Source organism: Ammospiza nelsoni, chromosome 1 (genome assembly GCF_027579445.1).
Source record: "Ammospiza nelsoni isolate bAmmNel1 chromosome 1, bAmmNel1.pri, whole genome shotgun sequence".
Taxonomy (NCBI): Eukaryota; Metazoa; Chordata; class Aves; order Passeriformes; family Passerellidae; genus Ammospiza; species Ammospiza nelsoni.
In genome coordinates, this window is record NC_080633.1 from 1,041,097 (window position 1) to 1,060,894 (window position 19,798).

General features: G+C 60.1%; 2 protein-coding genes across 2 annotated transcripts; both read right to left on the reverse strand.

Annotated features, from left to right (window-relative positions):
* Positions 1-1,771: 1,771 nt before the first annotated feature.
* Positions 1,772-6,745, reverse strand: LOC132087006 (E3 ubiquitin-protein ligase TRIM7-like). The gene is made up of 7 exons (XM_059493063.1): positions 6,338-6,745; positions 5,216-5,302; positions 4,676-4,906; positions 4,305-4,327; positions 3,918-4,027; positions 3,648-3,680; positions 1,772-2,637 (listed from the first exon to the last, which is right to left on the reverse strand). Exons 1-7 carry the CDS (start codon positions 6,743-6,745, stop codon positions 2,126-2,128), a joined length of 1,404 nt encoding a protein of 467 aa, XP_059349046.1. The 3' UTR covers positions 1,772-2,125.
* A 4,686-nt stretch (positions 6,746-11,431) lies between these two features.
* Positions 11,432-16,164, reverse strand: LOC132086932 (E3 ubiquitin-protein ligase TRIM7-like). Its single transcript, XM_059492942.1, has 7 exons — positions 15,757-16,164; positions 14,629-14,715; positions 14,089-14,319; positions 13,700-13,722; positions 13,304-13,413; positions 13,047-13,079; positions 11,432-12,036 (listed from the first exon to the last, which is right to left on the reverse strand). The coding sequence occupies exons 1-7, from the start codon at positions 16,162-16,164 to the stop codon at positions 11,525-11,527; spliced, it is 1,404 nt and encodes a 467-aa protein (XP_059348925.1). The 3' UTR covers positions 11,432-11,524.
* Between the last annotated feature and the right edge of the window lie 3,634 nt (positions 16,165-19,798).

Consider the following 19,798-nt stretch of genomic DNA (forward strand, 5'->3'; position numbering starts at 1 on the left):
GCTGCTTCATTGCCAATAAAAAGCTGAATTCATCCATCCTTAGGAAGAAAAAAGGATTCTGCCAGGTCCCTGTCACTGCCAGAGTGACAGACACGAGCCACAGAGAACCAGAATCAGTTCTGCTTTTCATTGCCTCCTTGCCCATACCTGCATCCAGTCCTGGTGAGGGGGATGCAGGGAGGCTGCTGAGGGACCCAGGGCTGCAGCCAGGCCCTCCTGTCCTGCCCCCACACCTCCCTGCCAGGACATCAGCCCCAGCACAGCACTTTTCATGGAATCCCAGAATGGTTTGCCTGGCAAGGAACCTCCAAGCTCATCTTGTTCCACCTCCCTGCAAGGGCAGGAGCACCTTCCACTGTCCCAGGCTGCTCAAAGCCTCATCCAGCCTGGCCAATTTCCAGAGATGGAAGTGTCAGCTCCTGTCAGACAGCACGCCCTGACCTGAAACCCCAAACTTCTTCCAGGGAGCTGCAGCACCACCCCAGCAGTGGGAATGCAGGAACCCGGGCAGCAGCCTGCCCAGGCAGCCCCAAAATGCTGCCACCCACAGCAATGAGCAGCTGGTGACTCTCAAAGAATAAAGCAGGGATTTATTACAAGGCCTCCATGGATTCAGCTAGGGATGCACAAGAGCCCGGCCAGGGCTGCACCTAAGAGGGACCCAAAGTAGTCACAAAATGGACGAGTGCTCACACTTTTATAAGTGTGGTCTCATGCTTTACAAGTTGTACTCTATAGGTGACCCTTGAGTCACAGTAAAATATATGTATTGTATGGGTGGCCTTGCCCAGGTCACCCCAAATTGTTCTTGATGGGCTGCAGCTGTGCTGTCCTTCAGTGGGCTGCAGCTGTGACCAATGAAGATAACTGGGATAAAAAGGGGCTGGGCTGGGCAGTCAGGGAGAGCCTTGGTGGAGCCCTGAGGAAGGAGATGGAACAATGTGCAGGAGAAGGAGTCTGTGCTGTGAAGAGATGCCCTCAGGAAAACCCTGAGAAGGTATGGGACTCTTGAAATATGATAACAGTGCTCCTTTTGAATATTGGTTTTAATTAAGAAGCAATTACAGGTTCAGGTTATGAAGTTGCTTGTTATGTATGCTGCTTGTTTTTCCCTCTTCAATCCAGTATTTATCCTTTTTGTCCTAGACCTTATATCCTTGATCTGAAGCTACAAAAGGATTGTTTTGTCTACCTACCCTGTGAAGAGAACTTGCTAACAATTAACAAGAAGTTTAAAGCTATGCACCAAAGCAGCAGAGAATACAAAGATTGTGGAACCGAAAAATCAAAGAGTCATTATCAGCTTGGGGCTCCAGCCTGGCTTTCAGAGTGCAGGGTGGCTGCATCCTCCAGCCCTGCAGTGCTGCCAAAGGCTGGCATGGACAATCAGAGCCTCTTCCCTCCTCCCTCCCGATTATTCTGCGGCCTCAGTGCCCACAGGGAGAGGCAGGACACCATCCCCATGGCCCCCAGGCAGGACAGCAGCACGCAGACAGCCCCAGGCAGGACAGCACTTCTTGAATGCTCCAAAGGACTGGGCAGGAGGAGATGCAGAAAATTGCAGAGAGGGTCCAGGGCAGGCAGAGCTGCAGGGAGGCTGCAGAGTGATGCCGTGTCATTGCCACAGCTCCTCCCTGCTCAGCCAGCCAAGGGCACGGGCAGGCCCTGGAAGAATCCGTGTCTGGACGGGCTGTTTGGGTGCATTCCAGCGAGCCATGGACCCCAGCCCACTCGATGTCACAAGGAAGAAAACAAGAGACCAGAAGCGCTCTTCTCCATGCAGAGACCAACGTGGCACGTTTATTTCCAAGGTGGGAAAGAGACTGTTGCCTCATGGTGGGAGACTTTTAACCCGGGGAATGTGGGGCAGAGGATGAGGAGCACAGCCCATGGGACACCAGTGAGGAGGGGTAAACCAGGGCAGGGACCAGGGGAGGGTACTGGGGAGAGGGGTGGGTGAAGGAAATCATGAGGTATGAGAGGGGAAGAACAAACCATGTGATATAACATAAACTATTTAGTGCAATATAGAGACTATTCAGTGCAAATCTCCAGTCACCCAGTGTGAAAGAACAATCAACTGCTTAGGGCAATGCAAGAGGGGCCCAGCAGCCATCCCACCCTGTCAGTGACACACCCGGATGTGGGTTCCTTCAGAGGAGACCGAAAAATATGGGAAGACTTTCTCGGTGAAGTTGGCCTCCACCTGCATGATCTGTGTCATATCCCTTGCATTGTAGAAGGTCACTAGGCCCATTTCATAGTGCAGGCAGACCCTGATTCTCCGGAGCTTTTCCTTGAGTGCCAGACACTCAGAGGACACAGATTGTGCCCCGTAGTGGCCACAGTCCAGTTGCAGCACCCAGGCCTTTTCAGAGCTGCCATGGCAGATTGGCTCCTTCCTGGGCACAGACTCCAGGGCCACCCCCACGGCCCAGCTCCCCTCTTCTCCAACCTCCACCTCCCAGTAATGCCTCCCAGATGTGAACCCCTGGGAGCCCAGGACGCTGTAGCTGCCTGTGAACCTCTCGGGGTTGTCAGGGAGGTTTTGTTCTTCATTTCTGAACCAGACCTCTTTGTTGTCGTCCGAGAGCAGCAGGCGAGGATGCGCCGTGTCTGGGTCCAGTGTCACCTGCTCTAAAGGGGGACAGAAACATCAGTCTGTGCCTGCTGAGAACAGAACCAGCACCTCTCCTCCACCTGCACCACGGGGCTGGCTCCTGTCCTGGGAGCACCAGGGGCACTCCTGCAGCCCCCTCGGCTGGCATGGGACACGGGAGCCTCCCTGTGCCCACGCTGGCACCCGAGGGTGAAAAGATGCTCCCTGAGGCGGGACTGAGGCAGGCAGTGTCCCCACAGGCAGGGGACAGACACGATGGGCTTTGCTCAAGCTGCTCCCAGAGCTGCTGGAGAGTGCAGCCCGTGGGGAGCAGGGCATGCCGTGGCTGTGAGCAGGCAGCGCTGCAAGGCACGAGGGGCCAGGCCAGTCCCTGCTCCTGTGCCAAGGGCTGCCCCAGCTCGGAGCCTGCTCTGCCGAGCCAGCAGGCAGCCCCAAAGCTGCAGAGCCCCAGCTGCCCATCCACCAGGGATGTTCTGCTGCCATCCCGTGGCCGTGCCACAAGGCCACACAGCTGTCACTGTGTGGTGTCACCAGCCCAGACCCTCTGCCCAACCCACTCCTGCGGGGACTGCAGGGGGGAAACTGAGGCACGACTCTGCTGTGCTCAAGTGCATCATTCCAACAACGGAGAGTGTGGAGAGCGGCCTCAGCACAAATGGTGCCAGCCACACCTCAGCCCAGCAATGCTGCATCACGGGGGCCCTGAGCACCTGCAGAAGCACTTGTGATCACACCTAAATGCCAGCTAAAATCATGTACAGCCCCTCTGCTTAACTGGGCACAGCCTGACACGGCCTCCTGCTGTCCTGGCCCTAGCCTGGTGTCACAGGACAGCATCCCTGGTGCTGCCTGGCACAGGGACAGACCTGGAGATTTATAGCAATCCTAGTCAAAACAACAGCACTCAGCTCTAGATAGGTGCTGTGTTTACATGTGGTGTGAGCCTATCACTGCCCCAAGGACATGAGGACACTCATCCTGGAAAGCTTTTCCCACTCAGTTGTGCTCAGCAGCTCCACAAACTTACCCCTTTGCCAGTCTATCTCGTGACACATGTTCACTGGAAGAAAGAAAGGAAGATGCATGAGTGTCTCTCCTGTGGCACCTGTCCTGCTCCCCAGCAGGGCAGCAAGCCAGGTGTGGAGCCCCAGGCTCCAGCACAGCCCATCCTGGGCAGGGTTCCCATCTGGAGCAGCTGTTTTGCTCCTGAGCCCCAGGCAGAGGCAACAGGCAGTGAGGATTTCCCACTGCCAGCCAAGCCCAGGGGAAGCACAGCACAGAGCCAGCTGGGCTTTACCTCTGAATTTATCCACCATGGCCATGACCTGCTGGCTCTCGTCAGTGAGGCTCTGAATGCTCTTCTGCAGCTCTGGGGAGACTGGGATCGGGGCCATGGCTGCCTCACAGCTGAGGGGAACAGGGAGAGGAGCTCAGAGCCCAGCCACCAGCCAGGGCCAGCAGGGAAATCCCTGCAGCCCCAGAGCCCAGGGCAGCTGTGTCCCTGCTATCAGCACAGGAACCCCATCTTTAGGAGGGCTGCAGTGGCCTCTGGTCCCGGGTAACATCCCATGGAATGCCAAATCCCCAGCGGGCAAACCACCTCCTTGGCGGCTCCTGCAGCGCTGCCAAAGCTGTGCCCAAAGGAGCTGAGCAGGAGGAGAGGGACAGCGAGCCTGTTTCATACCTGCTCAGGATTGTGCCAACATCCTGCAAGAGAGAAAACACAGGAGAGCTGTGGCACTGCCGAGGGCCAGGCAGCTGCAGTGGCTGCCCAGCTGTGTGAAGCAGCTTAAGGGGGCTGGGGCTGAGCCCACCCCTCATCCCAACCCTGCCTTCCCTCAGGGCCCTGACCCACAGCGGGCACAGCGCGGTGGCACAGCACAGTGTCACAGCACGGTGTCACAGCATGGTGTCACAGTGTCACAGCACAGTGTCACCGTGTCACAGCACATTGTCCCACCATGGCCCCAGCCTGCACCAGCATGCAGAGGGTGCCAGCTGGGTGTCCCCAGCCCCAGCAGGGCTCACAGTGCCCAAGGGCTGATGCTGCCTCACCTTGAGGAACTCGACCGCCGGCTGCTCCTCCTTCTCCTGGATCTGCGCAATCACCGTGTCCAGCAGCGACTGCCTCTCCAAAACCCTGTGCGTGTATTCCTCGCTCTTACTGACCAGCTCATGGGACATCTGCTCCAGCTGGGCCAGCAGGGTCTCCTTCTGCTCCTCCAGGCACTGCCGCAGCTCCTCAAAGCTCTCAGCCACTCGCTGCAGCTCCGACCTCACTGTCACCTGCAAGGCACCGCACGGAGGCCCTGAGCCCAGCCAGGCTCCGGCTGCCCCGCAGGGACACGGCTGCTGCAGAGAGGGGACAAGGATCACACACAACGGGACCAGAGGTTTGCAACAGGAACAGCAGGAAGAACGGAGACAGGCGGGCAAGTCTGGATGTTGATGGGCCCAAGGAGGCCGCATGAGATGGGCAGAGAAAAGAACGTTGGCATGGATTAGGAGATAAGGATATATGGGGAGAGGGAAAGGTGGGACATTCCTGGGGAGCCACATGGGTGAGCAGTGGGGGACATGGAGAGGAACACACACCTGCAGGTCTTCAATTTTCTGGTCTCCTGTGCGTCTCAATTCGTTCCTCTGCTTTTTTAGATTATGCTTATGGTCCTTGAGTGTTTTCTGGGGCAGGGATTAAAAAAATGCATTTTTGATAATTTTGGAATGACATTCAGATTAGGGTAGAGGATGTTGCCAAACAACACCTATGGGGACTATCCTAGTCTGGGAAGCCACTGCGGGTAACCCCTGAGTGCCTGGGAGTGAGTTTTGAAGCTCAGAAACACCACGCAACTCTACAAACTCAGGCTGGGGAGATCCCCATCCACACCTCTTATGGCCAGAAACATTTCTGGAATACCATCATGTGGAAACCGTGGAGTTTGTGATTTTTAATTGGCTTTTAATTGGAAAAAACAACTCCCAACATTGGAAGTGTGATTTCCGAGAAGAGGTTTGCCGTGCCAGTAGCAGGGACTCAGGCACACCCCGTAAATTTGCTGGAGTATTAACAAACTCCTCCTGCTCTGAGGCATCTCCTGCGTTGCTGTGAGCCCAGACCCCAGCCCACACTGTGGGGAGAAAGCCTGGCTGGGGACATGTGGGGCACAAGGGACCAGGTGGAGACCCCGAGGGTTGAGCAGGGAGAGGGACCTGGGCTCCTGCGTGGGCTGGGGCCAGGCCATGGCAGAAGCAGCAGCCCCAGCACGGTGGCTACAGCAGCCCAAGCTGGCAGCCAGACACGGAGGCCGGGCAGCCGCCGGCTGAGGCCGCAGCTCCGTGGCTGGCCGGGGACACGGCCGAAGCTGTGTGTGGAGGGGAAGCAGCGCCGCGCCCTGAGGGAAGCCCAGACCCTGCTCGGAGCAGCCCCAGCCGCGCACGGAGGGCACCCAGAGCCACAGGCAGAGGAGCTCGTGGCCAGAGCAGAGCCCAGGCTGTCCCTGAAGGGAGCCCCGACGTGTGCCCGGACAGGACACGGAGCTGTGCCCACAGGGGAGCCCAGGCTGTCCCCGAGGGAGCCCAGCCCCTGCTGCAGGGGATCCCCGCCTGTGGCCGGAGGGGAGCCTGAGCTGTGCCCCTCGGCCGCCCCAGCCCGGGCAGCCGAGGCCCCCAGCCCCTGCCCAAGCCCCCGGCCCCTCTCGCGGCGCCGCCCCGTACCTGCAGCTCCCGGGCGGCCTCTTCGGCGGGGCGGACACGGTGCCCGCGGTGCTCGGGCCCGTCCCGGCAGGGCGCGCAGAGCAGGGCGGCGCAGGGATCGCAGAACAGCGCCAGGGCCTCGCCGTGCTGTGGGCACTGCGGCCGCGCCGCCACCTCCTCCAGGGACCGGGCATCCTCCGCCAGGTCGCCCAGGGTGCGGCTGGGGTTCTGCGAGCCCGGCTCCAGCGGGGCGCGGCACTGCGGGCAGGCGGCGGGGCGCGGGGGGTCCCCCAGCACGGCCGCCAGGCACTGCCCGCAGAAGCTGTGCCCGCACGTCGTGACCACGGGCTGCTCGAACACATCCAGGCACACCGGGCAGGTGGTCCGGGACAAGAGGCGCTCGTTCGCAGCCCGCGCCGGCTCAGCCATGGCCGCAAACGGCGGGAAACGGACAGAAGGGGCCGGACCCCCGACCGCGGCGGGGGCGGGCCTGGGCACGACGGGAACGGGCTGGGCTGGAGGGCGGCAAGGGGCGATGGGATGTGGGTGTGTGTTTATGAATGTGTGTGTGTGTGTCTGTGGCTCTGTGCCTGGGAATGTCCCCTTCTCTCCCTGGGCAGATTCCTGTGCTTGCATCTGATATTACTCACACGCGTGTCCGTGTCCATGTGCGTGTGTGCAAGCAGGGGAGGAAAGAGCAGGAAAACCCCGGGGGGACACGGGCACGGGGCCGCTGTGTGCGCTGCGTGTGCCCGTGTCTGCAGGCCACGGGAGCGGGGCCGCAGCAGCGGCCGCGGAAAGGGAGGGCTGGGGTGTGTGTGAGTGTGAGCATGAGTGAGAGTGTGAGTGAAATAGACAAGTGCCAGGAGACTTCTTCTCCTTTCTAATGCCTTTATTAAAAGTGATCAGCTCAGGATTGGGCGGCTCGGCGGGTCTGCAGCGTCCCGTCGTCTCCCGGGGCGACTCAGAGGAGAAGGATATGCACAGCTCTGTCCACCAGGGGCAGAGCTAGGGGTATTCGGGCCTCGTGGGAGCCTTTAGGGCGTGATGTCCCCGTCACATGGTGCCTTGGTCCGGGTCTCCAGACCCCCCCAGTCCTGGCCCGGGGGATCTCGAGGACAGGGTGAGGAACGACGAAGGTTTCCCGCATCTCTGCAGGCCCAGCGCCCTGCTCCTCACATTCAGACATCACTCCAGTCTCTCAACTCTCATTTGGCTCGTTGTTTTTTGGGGTCTTCTCAGTACAGTGGGGGACCATGCTGCATTGTGGTCTTGGAGTCACTTTGCATAACCCCCCCCACCTTCTCAGGTGTCTTCACTATTCTGAGAAAGGTAAAACTTAGCCTCGGGCAAGGTCCCCACCCAGGAGAAGGGCCATTACCTCGCCCCAGCCAGGGCTTTTACTAATACAAAAACAACCATTAACGACAACGACCCATGATTACAATAACAAAGGCAGCAGCCCAGCAGTAGGGGTAACTTTTTCTCACAGAAAAAAATATTAACCAAATTTTTGTTCATAACAGTGAGTGTCAGTGCAAGGTTTAGTTTGAGGGTAAGTGTGTGTGCGAGTGTGAGCCTTCATCCCGGCCTTCCCCCGGGGCGCAGCCGGCAAGGTGCTGCCAGCACCCGCGGATGCTGGGGATGCTTAAATCAGTTGAATCGTAATAACCTGTCACGGGGCTGGGAGCTTCGCTCCGGCCCGGCCCCGATGGCGGTCGGAGCTAGGAGCGGAGCCCCTTCCCCAGGTCGTGCCCCGCGATCCTTCCCGAGGCCCGGCTCTGGGCGGAGCCGCTCCCGGCCAGCCGGGCTGCCTCAGGGCGCTCTGAAGGGATTGTGTCGGGGCGGCAGCTGCGCCCTGAGGGAGCCCAGGCTGACCCTGCGCTGCCTCCCTGCGCTGCCGGCCCGGCCCGCTCGCCCGAAATGTCCCCAAGGCCCGCCTGCTCCTGCCACGAGGGGTCCGGCCTCCATCCCCGCAGCGCTCGGCTCCGGCGCCTCTCCCGGTGCCTCCAGCACCCTCAGCCTGCTCCAAAGCACCCGCACAGCAGCAGCAGCAGCAGCAGCGCTGAGGGAAGCAGAGCCCCTCGAGCTGCCTGGTGCTTCTCGGCCTGCTGGGCCCACATTGGCCCTTCTGTGCTGCTGCCCTGGGCTCAGTGCCAGCGGCTGCTGGGTGCCCAAAACCAAGGCCCCGGATTCAGCCGTCGCTTCTGCTCCTCCTGCACCCTGCTGTGCTGCCAGCCGGGGCCCAAGGAGAGTTTGGGGGGCACGATGTCAGCACGTGCTGACACGATAAGGCAGTGGAATAAATCCCTCTGCAGGCGCTTACTGCCCTGCCATGGCCGTGCCCTGCTGAGTGTCCCTGCCACCCCACCGCCAGCTTCCCTGCCCCGGTGGCTCCCAGGCCCTGGGCCAGCGGCTGTGACAGGCCATGGCGGCGCTGCCAGCACCTGCCCAGCGTCCCTGCAGCAGCCCGGGGTGACAGCCTGATGTCCCCACTCATCTGGAGCCCCTGCGCTGCTGCCCGGGCCTACACTGCCCATCTCAGCCCCAGCTGGGGACAGCGGTGGCTCCTGCTCGTCCCCTGTTCCCGGAGCTGCTTTCTGGCTGCATCTGTGTCCAGTTCTGCCAGCAGCCCAGGCCAGGCAAGGCTGGGGGACTGTCACCCATGGCCCAAGCTGCAGGGACAGGAGCCGTCCAGTCCGTGTCCCAGCAGGGGACAGCGCTGTCAATTGTCACCACCGTGACAGATTTCAGAGTCACTGCCACCTGCGCTCAGGGCCACGCTGGCCGTGCTGTCCCACTGGCACGGGAGCTGTCTCTGCAGAGGCATTGGTGACATTTGGGCTGCTCAGGTCACCGGGATGTTGCTCAATCCCAGCAGGGTCCAGTGGCCGAGGCTGTTAGAGCCGTGTGTGGCGGGCGAGGAGCAGCACGAGGGGCAGGAGCTGCTGTGTGGGGCCAGTGACACAGAGCAGGGCACGGGCACTGCCAGCCTGGCCACACCAAGGCCCTGCCACAGCGGGGCACGGCCAGGCTACAACAGGCACCTCAGCTGCTTCATTGCCAATAAAAAGCTGAATTCATCCATCCTTAGGAAGAAAAAAGGATTCTGCCAGGTCCCTGTCACTGCCAGAGTGACAGACACGAGCCACAGAGAACCAGAATCAGTTCTGCTTTTCATTGCCTCCTTGCCCATACCTGCATCCAGTCCTGGTGAGGGGGATGCAGGGAGGCTGCTGAGGGACCCAGGGCTGCAGCCAGGCCCTCCTGTCCTGCCCCCACACCTCCCTGCCAGGACATCAGCCCCAGCACAGCACTTTTCATGGAATCCCAGAATGGTTTGCCTGGCAAGGAACCTCCAAGCTCATCGTGTTCCACCTCCCTGCAAGGGCAGGAGCACCTTCCACTGTCCCAGGCTGCTCAAAGCCTCATCCAGCCTGGCCAACTTCCAGAGATGGAAGTGTCAGCTCCTGTCAGACAGCACGCCCTGACCTGAAACCCCAAACTTCTTCCAGGGAGCTGCAGCACCACCCCAGCAGTGGGAAGGCAGGAACCCGGGCAGGAGCCAGTGGATGTGACAGCCTGGTCAGAGAGAAAGCTAGATAAGCTTTCCCATGAATTGGTCTGGCAATATTAGGGAGGCAGAGAGAAAGAATGATAATCCAATGGTAAACTATCTGCAGGTGCTGTTTCTAACTAGTTGTTTTTCTCATAAAGATATTTACTGAAGGGCGTCTTCTTAATTAGCCAGTCATGTAAAATGAGTTGATTAAATGAGCAATCAGGTCCACCTGTAGCAGACCAGTTTATAATAGATGGGGTTTAATAAACACAGGGCTTTTGGCCTCTCAGCCTCCTGACCTGGAGTCTGTGTCATCCCTGACCAACGGGGACAGGAGCCTGCCCAGGCAGCCCCAAAATGCTGCCACCCACAGCAATGAGCAGCTGGTGCCTTCCAAAGAATAAAGCAGGGATTTATTACAAGGCCTCCATGGATTCACCTTGGGATGCACAAGAGCCCGGCCAGGGCTACACCTAAGAGGGACCCAAAGTAGTCACAAAATGGACGAGCACTCACAGTTTTACAAGTGTGGTCTCATGCTTTTATAAGTTCTGCTCCATTTGAATATTGCAGTTTTTTGTCAAATTACAGCTTTAGGTTATGAAGTTGCATGTTCCTTGTTTTTCTCTCCTCATCTCACTGTTTACAATTTTTGGGCCTGGACATGGAATCCTTGGTCTCAAGTCAGAAAAAGATTGTTTTGTCCACCTATTCTGAGAAGAGAACCTGCTAAGACTTAACATGAAATTTAAAGTTACACAACAAAGCAGCACAGAATCAAAAAAGTATAAAAGATAAAACTCAAGACATTATTATCAGCTTGGTGCTCCAGCCTGGTTTCCTGACTGTGGGGTGGCTGCATCCTCCAGCCCAGCCCTGCAGTGCTGCCAAAGGCTGGCATGGACAAGCAGAGCCTCTTCCCTCCTCCCTCCCAGTTATTCTGCGGCCTCAGTGCCCACAGGGAGAGGCAGGACACCATCCCCATGGCCCCCAGGCAGGACAGCAGCACGCAGAACGCCCCAGGCAGGACAGCACTTCTTGAATGCTCCAAAGGACTGGGCAGGAGGAGATGCAGAAAATTGCAGAGAGGGTCCAGGGCAGGCAGAGCTGCAGGGAGGCTGCAGAGTGATGCCGTGTCATTGCCACAGCTCCTCCCTGCTCAGCCAGACAAGGGCACGGGCAGGCCCTGGAAGAATCCGTGTCTGGACGAGCTGTTCGGGTGCATTCCAGCGAGCCATGGACCCCAGCCCACTCAATCTCACACGGAGGAAAGCAAAAGACCAGAAGCGCTCTTCTCCATGCAGAGACCAACGTGGCACATTTATTTCCAAGGTGGGAAAGAGACTGTTGCCTCATGGTGGGAGCCTTTTAACCTGGGGAATGGGGTGCAGAGGACGAGGAGCACAGCCCGTGGGACACCAGTGAGGAGGGGTAAACCAGGGCAGAGACCAGGGGAGGGTACTGGGGAGAGGGGTGGGTGAAGGAAATCATGAGGTATGAGAGGGGAAGAACAAACCATGTGATATAACATAAACTATTTAGTGCAATATAGAGACTATTCAGTGCAAATCTCCAGTCACCCAGTGTGAAAGAACAATCAACTGCTTAGGGCAATGCAAGAGGGGCCCAGCAGCCATCCCACCCTGTCAGTGACACACCCGGATGTGGGTTCCTTCTGAGGAGACCGAAAAATACTGGAAGACTTTCTCGGTGAAGTTGGCCTCCACCTGCATGATCTGTGTCATATCCCTTGCATTGTAGAAGGTCACTAGGCCCATTTCATAGTGCAGGCAGACCCTGATTCTCCGGAGCTTTTCCTTGAGTGCCAGACACTCAGAGGACACAGATTGTGCCCCGTAGTGGCCACAGTCCAGTCGCAGCACCCAGGCCTTTTCAGAGCTGCCATGGTAGATTGGCTCCTTCCTGGGCACAGACTCCAGGGCCACCCCCACGGCCCAGCTGCCCTCTTCTCCAACCTCCACCTCCCAGTAATGCCTCCCAGATGTGAACCCCTGGGAGCCCAGGACGCTGTAGCTGCCTGTGAACCTCTCGGGGTTGTCAGGGAGGTTTTGTTCTTCATTTCTGAACCAGACCTCTTTGTTGTCGTCCAAGAGCAGCAGGTGAGGATGCGCCGTGTCTGGGTCCAGTGTCACCTGCTCTAAAGGGGGACAGAAACATCAGTCTGTGCCTGCTGAGAACAGAACCAGCACCTCTCCTCCACCTGCACCACGGGGCTGGCTCCTGTCCTGGGAGCACCAGGGGCACTCCTGCAGCCCCCTCGGCTGGCATGGGACACGGGAGCCTCCCTGTGCCCACGCTGGCACCCGAGGGTGAAAAGATGCTCCCTGAGGCGGGACTGAGGCAGGCAGTGTCCCCACAGGCAGGGGACAGACACGATGGGCTTTGCTCAAGCTGCTCCCAGAGCTGCTGGAGAGTGCAGCCCGTGGGGAGCAGGGCATGCCGTGGCTGTGAGCAGGCAGCGCTGCAAGGCACGAGGGGCCAGGCCAGTCCCTGCTCCTGTGCCAAGGGCTCCCCCAGCTCGGAGCCTGCTCTGCCGAGCCAGCAGGCAGCCCCAAAGCTGCAGAGCCCCAGCTGCCCATCCACCAGGGATGTTCTGCTGCCATCCCGTGGCCGTGCCACAAGGCCACACAGCTGTCACTGTGCGGTGTCACCAGCCCAGACCCTCTGCCCAACCCACTCCTGCGGGGACTGCAGGGGGGAAACTGAGGCACGACTCTGCTGTGCTCAAGTGCATCATCCCAACAACGGAGAGTGTGGAGAGCGGCCTCAGCACAAATGGTGCCAGCCACAGCTCAGCCCAGCAATGCTGCATCACGGGGGCCCTGAGCACCTGCAGAAGCGCTTCTGATCACACCTAAATGCCAGCTAAAATCATGTACAGCCCCTCTGCTTAACTGGGCACAGCCTGACACGGCCTCCTGCTGTCCTGGCCCTGGCCTGGTGTCACAGGACAGCATCCCTGGTGCTGCCTGGCACAGGGACAGACCTGGAGATTTATAGCAATCCTAGTCAAAACAACAGCACTCAGCTCTAGATAGGTGCTGTGTTTACATGTGCTGTGAGCCTATCACTGCCCCAAGGACATGAGGACACTCATCCTGGAAAGCTTTTCCCCCTCAGTTGTGCTCAGCAGCTCCACAAACTTACCCCTTTGCCAGTCTATCTCGTGACACATGTTCACTGGAAGAAGGAAAGGAAGATGCATGAGTGTCTCTCCTGTGGCACCTGTCCTGCTCCCCAGCAGGGCAGCAAGCCAGGTGTGGAGCCCCAGGCTCCAGCACAGCCCATCCTGGGCAGGGTTCCCATCTGGAGCAGCCGTTTTGCTCCTGAGCCCCAGGCAGTGAGGATTTCCCACTGCCAGCCAAGCCCAGGGGAAGCACAGCACAGAGCCAGCAGGGCTTTACCTCTGAATTTATCCACCATGGCCATGACCTGCTGGCTCTCGTCAGTGAGGCTCTGAATGCTCTTCTGCAGCTCTGGGGAGACTGGGATCGGGGCCATGGCTGCCTCACAGCTGAGGGGAACAGGGAGAGGAGCTCAGAGCCCAGCCACCAGCCAGGGCCAGCAGGGAAACAGGGAAATCCCTGCAGCCCCAGAGCCCAGGGCAGCTGTGTCCCTGCTATCAGCACAGGAGCCCCATCTTTAGGAGGGCTGCAGTGGCCTCTGGTCCCGGGTAACATCCCATGGAATGCCAAATCCCCAGCAGGGCAAACCACCTCCTTGGAAGCTCCTGCAGCACTGCTAAAGCTGTGCCCAAAGGAGCTGAGCAGGAGGAGAGGGACAGCGAGCCTGTTTCATACCTGCTCAGGATTGTGCCAACATTCTGCAAGAGAGAAAACACAGGAGAGCTGTGGCACTGCCGAGGGCCAGGCAGCTGCAGTGGCTGCCCAGCTGTGTGAAGCAGCTTAAGGGGGCTGGGGCTGAGCCCACCCCTCATCCCAACCCTGCCTTCCCTCAGGGCCCTGACCCACAGCGGGCACAGCACGGTGTCACAGCACAGTGTCACAGTGTCACAGCACAGTGTCACAGCACAGTGTCACAGCACGGTGTCACAGCACAGTGTCACACTGCAGTGTCACAGCACAGTGTCCCACCATGGCCCCAGCCTGCACCAGCATGCAGAGGGTGCCAGCTGGGTGTCTCTAGCCCCAGCAGGGCTCTCAGTGCCCAAGGGCTGATGCTGCCTCACCTTGAGGAACTCGACCGCCGGCTGCTCCTCCTTCTCCTGGATCTGCGCAATCACCGTGTCCAGCAGCGACTGCCTCTCCAAAACCCTGCGCGTGTATTTCTTGCTCTTTTTGTCCAGCTCCTTCAACATCTTGTTGTGCTGGGCCAGCAGGGTCTCCTTCTGCTCCTCCAGGCACCGCTGCAGCTCCTCAAAGCTCTCAGCCACTCGCTGCAGCTCCGACCTCGCTGTCACCTGCAAGGCACCGCACGGAGGCCCTGAGCCCAGCCAGGCTCCAGCTGCCCCGCAGGGACACGGCTGCTGCAGAGAGGGGACAAGGATCACACACAACGGGACCAGAGGTTTGCAACAGGAGCAGCAGGACAAACAGAGACAGGGGGGCAAGTCTGGATGTTGATGGGCCCAAGGAGGCCACATGAGATGGGCAGAGAAAAGAACGCTGGCATGGATTAGGAGATAAGGATATATGGGGAGAGGGAAAGGTGGGACATTCCTGGGGAGCCACATGGGTGAGCAGTGGGGGACATGGAGAGGAACACACACCTGCAGGTCTTTATTTTTCTGGTCTCCTCTGTGATTCAAGTTTTCCTTCTGTTCTTGTAAAGTAAGAAGGTTTCTCTGGAGTGTCTCCTGGGGCAGGGATTAAACAAATGGCATTTCTGTTAACTTTGGAGTGGCATTCACAGGAAGGAGATGATGTCACCATACCACCCCTGGGGGGACCATCCCAATCTGGGGAGTCACTGTGGGTGACCCTTGTGGGTCTGTGAGTGAATTTTAAGCTCAGAGGCAGAAATCACCTCACCAAAGTCCCTTTAGTTAGGCTGGGGAGATCCTAATCACTAGCTCTTATGGCCAGAAACATTTCTGGAATAAGTTCATGTAGAAACACTTTAGTCTCTGTTTGTTTAAATTGTTTCTTAATTCGAAAAAACAACTTTTGACATTGAAAGTGATATTTCTGGGAAGAGGTTTGCAGTGCCAATAGCAGTGACTCAGGCACACCCCATAAATTTGCTGGAGTATTAACTCCACCTGCTCTGAGGCATCTCCTGTGTTGCTGTGATCCCAGACCCCAGCCCACACTGTGGGGAGAAAGCCTGGCTGGGGACATGTGGGGCACAAGGGACCATGTGGGGAGCCCGAGGGGTGAGCAGGGAGAGGGACCTGGGCTCCTGCGTGGGCTGGGGCCAGGCCATGGCAGAAGCAGCAGCCCCAGCAGGGTGGCTACAGCAGCCCAAGCTGGCAGCCAGACACGGAGGCCGGGCAGCCGCCGGCTGAGGCCGCAGCTCCGTGGCTGGCCGGGGACACGGCCGAAGCTGTGTGTGGAGGGGAAGCAGCGCCGCGCCCTGAGGGAAGCCCAGACCCTGCTCGGAGCAGCCCCAGCCGCGCACGGAGGGCACCCAGAGCCACAGGCAGAGGAGCTCGTGGCCAGAGCAGAGCCCAGGCTGTCCCTGAAGGGAGCCCCGACGTGTGCCCGGACAGGACACGGAGCTGTGCCCACAGGGGAGCCCAGGCTGTCCCCGAGGGAGCCCAGCCCCTGCTGCAGGGGATCCCCGCCTGTGGCCGGAGGGGAGCCTGAGCTGTGCCCCTCGGCCGCCCCAGCCCGGGCAGCCGAGGCCCCCAGCCCCTGCCCAAGCCCCCGGCCCCTCTCGCGGCGCCGCCCCGTACCTGCAGCTCCCGGGCGGCCTCTTCGGCGGGGCGGACACGGTGCCCGCGGTGCTCGGGCCCGTCCCGGCAGGGCGCGCAGAGCAGGGCGGCGCAGGGATCGCAGAACAGCGCCAGGGCCTCGCCGTGCTGGGGGCACCGCGGCCGCGCCGCCACCTCCTCCAGGGACCGGACCACCTCCGCCAGGTCGCCCAGGGAGCGGTTGGGGCGCTGCGAGCCCGGCTCCAGCGGGGCGCGGCACTGAGGGCAGGCGGCGGGGCGCGGGGGGTCCCCCAGCACGGCCGCCAGGCACTGCCCGCAGAAGCTGTGCCCGCACGCTGTGAGTACGGGCTGCTCGAACACATCCAGGCACACCGGGCAGGTGGCCTGGAACAAGAAGCGTTTGCGCACAGCCAGCGCCTCCTCAGCCATGGCCGCAAACGGCGGGAAACGGACAGAAGGGGCCGGACCCGCGACCGCGGCGGGGGCGGGCCTGGGCACGACGGGAACGGGCTGGGCTGGAGGGCGGCAAGGGGCGATGGGATGTGGGTGTGTGTTTATGAATGTGTGTGTGTGTGTGTGTCTGTGGCTCTGTGCCTGGGAATGTCCCCTTCTCTCCCTGGGCAGATTCCTGTGCTTGCATCTGATATTACTCACACGCGTGTCCATGTCCATGTGCGTGTGTGCAAGCAGGGGAAGAAGGAGCAGGAAAACCCCGGGGGAACACGAGCACGGGGCCGCTGTGTGCGCTGCGTGTGCCCGTGTCTGCAGGCCACGGGAGCGGGGCCGCAGCAGCGGCCGCGGAAAGGGAGGGCTGGGGTGTGCGTGAGTGTGAGCATGAGTGAGAGTGTGAGTGTCAGTGCAAGGTTTAGTTTGAGGGTAAGTGTGTGTGCGAGTGTGAGCCTTCATCCCGGCCTTCCCCCTGGGCGCAGCCGGCACGATGCTGCCAGCACCCGCGGATGCTGGGGATGCTTAAATCAGTTGAATCGTAATAACCTGTCACGGGGCTGGGAGCTTTGCCCCGGCCCGGCCCCGATGGCGGTCGGAGCTGGGAGCGGAGCCCCTTCCCCAGGTCGTGCCCCGCGATCCTTCCGAGGCCCGGCTCTGGGCGGAGCCGCTCCCGGCCAGCCGGGCTGCCTCAGGGCGCTCTGAAGGGATTGTGTCGGGGCGGCAGCTGCGCCCTGAGGGAGCCCAGGCTGACCCTGCGCTGCCTCCCTGCGCTGCCGGCCCGGCCCGCTCGCCCGAAATGCCCCCAAGGCCCGGCTGCTGCTGCCACGAGGGCTCCGGCCTCCATCCCCGCAGCGCTCGGCTCCGGCGCCTCTCCCGGTGCCTCCAGCACCCTCAGCCTGCTCCAAAGCACCCGCACAGCAGCAGCAGCAGCAGCAGCGCTGAGGGAAGCAGAGCCCCTCGAGCTGCCTGGTGCTTCTCGGCCTGCTGGGCCCACATTGGCCCTTCTGTGCTGCTGCCCTGGGCTCAGTGCCAGCGGCTGCTGGGTGCCCAAAACCAAGGCCCCGGATTCAGCCGTCGCTTCTGCTCCTCCTGCACTCTGCTGTGCTGCCAGCCGGGGCCCAAGGAGAGTTTGGGGGGCACCATCCAGCCCCTGACACGATAAGGCAGTGGAACAAATCCCTCTGCAGGCGCTTACTGCCCTGCCATGGCCGTGCCCTGCTGAGTGTCCCTGCCACCCCACCGCCAGCTTCCCTGCCCCGGTGGCTCCCAGGCCCTGGGCCAGCGGCTGTGACAGGCCATGGCGGCGCTGCCAGCCCCTGCCCAGCGTCCCTGCAGCAGCCCGGGGTGACAGCCTGATGTCCCCGCTCATCTGGAGCCCCTGGCCTGCTGCCCGGGCCTACACTGCCCATCTCAGCCCCAGCTGGGGACAGCGGTGGCTCCTGCTCGTCCCCTGTTCCCGGAGCTGCTTTCTGGCTGCATCTGTGTCCAGTTCTGCCAGCAGCCCAGGCCAGGCAAGGCTGGGGGACTGTCACCCATGGCCCAAGCTGCAGGGACAGGAGCCGTCCAGTCCGTGTCCCAGCAGGGGACAGCGCTGTCAATTGTCACCACCGTGACAGATTTCAGAGTCACTGCCACCTGCGCTCAGGGCCACGCTGGCCGTGCTGTCCCACTGGCACGGGAGCTGTCTCTGCAGAGGCATTGGTGACATTTGGGCTGCTCAGGTCACCGGGATGTTGCTCAATCCCAGCAGGGTCCAGTGGCCGAGGCTGTTAGAGCCGTGTGTGGCGAGCGAGGAGCAGCACGAGGGGCAGGAGCTGCTGTGTGGGGCCAGTGACACAGAGCAGGGCACGGGCACTGCCAGCCTGGCCACACCAAGGCCCTGCCACAGCGGGGCACGGCCAGGCTACAACAGGCACCTCAGCTGCTTCATTGCCAATAAAAAGCTGAATTCATCCATCCTTAGGAAGAAAAAAGGATTCTGCCAGGTCCCTGTCACTGCCAGAGTGACAGACACGAGCCACAGAGAACCAGAATCAGTTCTGCTTTTCATTGCCTCCTTGCCCATACTTGCATCCAGTCCTGGTGAGGGGGATGCAGGGAGGCTGCTGAGGGACCCAGGGCTGCAGCCAGGCCCTCCTGTCCTGCCCCCACACCTCCCTGCCAGGACATCAGCCCCAGCACAGCACTTTTCATGGAATCCCAGAATGGTTTGCCTGTCAAGGAACCTCCAAGCTCATCTTGTTCCACCTCCCTGCAAGGGCAGGAGCACCTTCCACTGTCCCAGGCTGCTCAAAGCCTCATCCAGCCTGGCCAACTTCCAGAGATGGAAGTGTCAGCTCCTGTCAGACAGCACGCCCTGACCTGAAACCCCAAACTTCTTCCAGGGAGCTGCAGCACCACCCCAGCAGTGGGAATGCAGGAACCCGGGCAGCAGCCTGCCCAGGCAGCCCCAAAATGCTGCCACCCACAGCAATGAGCAGCTGGTGGCTCCCAGCAGCTCCATGTGGCTGCGCTGCCCTCTGGCACATTCTAGCACCATAGAGGTCGTAAATCCCAACTTAGGAGGGTTCATACACCAGGTCCTCGATGAGGACTTTGGTTCTGCAAAGGCATTAACAGGTCCTGACAACTTCTCCCATCATCTCTGTGTTTATTGATGCCACTGTCCCACATGAGATCTGACAGCACCAGGAAGGAGCCCGGCGCGCTCCGGGCAGCTGGCGTCACTAGCCCAGCTTCAGTTGGTGTCACCAGCCCAGACCCAGCCCTTCGGATGGCTCTTCCCCAGCCACTGCCCGAGCTCAGGAGCTGCAGCCAGGACGAGCTGGGATCCCCAGGAACTGAGCTGGTACAAACTGGAGCTCAGACCAACAGCAGGGGGGTGGATCGTGTCCCACCCACCCCGGCAGCAGGTGCCCAGGAGCAGGGAGGTCTTTCCTTGGAGCCAGCCTGGAGCTGCTCCTCCCCCGGGCAGGAATCCCACCGCTCCTGCCATTGAGGAGGGCACGGTCCATGCCCCCGGCAGCGGCTCAAGGACAGCAGAGCAGTTAAACACAACAAGGCCTTGCTCTCAGTCCCTGCTGGCCCCACAGCAGGCAATGGCCAGACTCACAGCACCCCATGCCCTCGGGGGCAGCAGGGCCAGCCCCGGTCGGAGGATTGAGCGCCGGGAATGAGTGTTTGGGGGAGCCTTGTGGAGGGGTCCTACCAGAAAAAGGGTCTTTTACTGCAACTAGAATTTTATTCTATTGTATAATTCAGGAGTGCATCACAGCCCCGCGAGCCGGGCAGGCACCTATCAGCGCTTCCAATCTACACACACGCAGAACTTCCTCATCAGCTGCATCTGTTAATTACTAACCTCCCCCCGGCTGGAGCTCCTCCTGTCGCATCCAGTCCGGACCGGAGCAGCGCCTCCACAGAGCTCCTGGACAAAAAGTGACTGTGCCAGAATCAGCCTACAGAGCAGTTAACAAAAAAAAAAAAAAACAAAAACAAACCAAACCAAACAAACAGAAAACAAACCCGAAAATAAAATCTTGCCCATCCTTAGGTTGCTTATCAAATAAAAAGTTCCTCCACATTTATTAAAAAAAAACCAAACAGTAGATTTAAA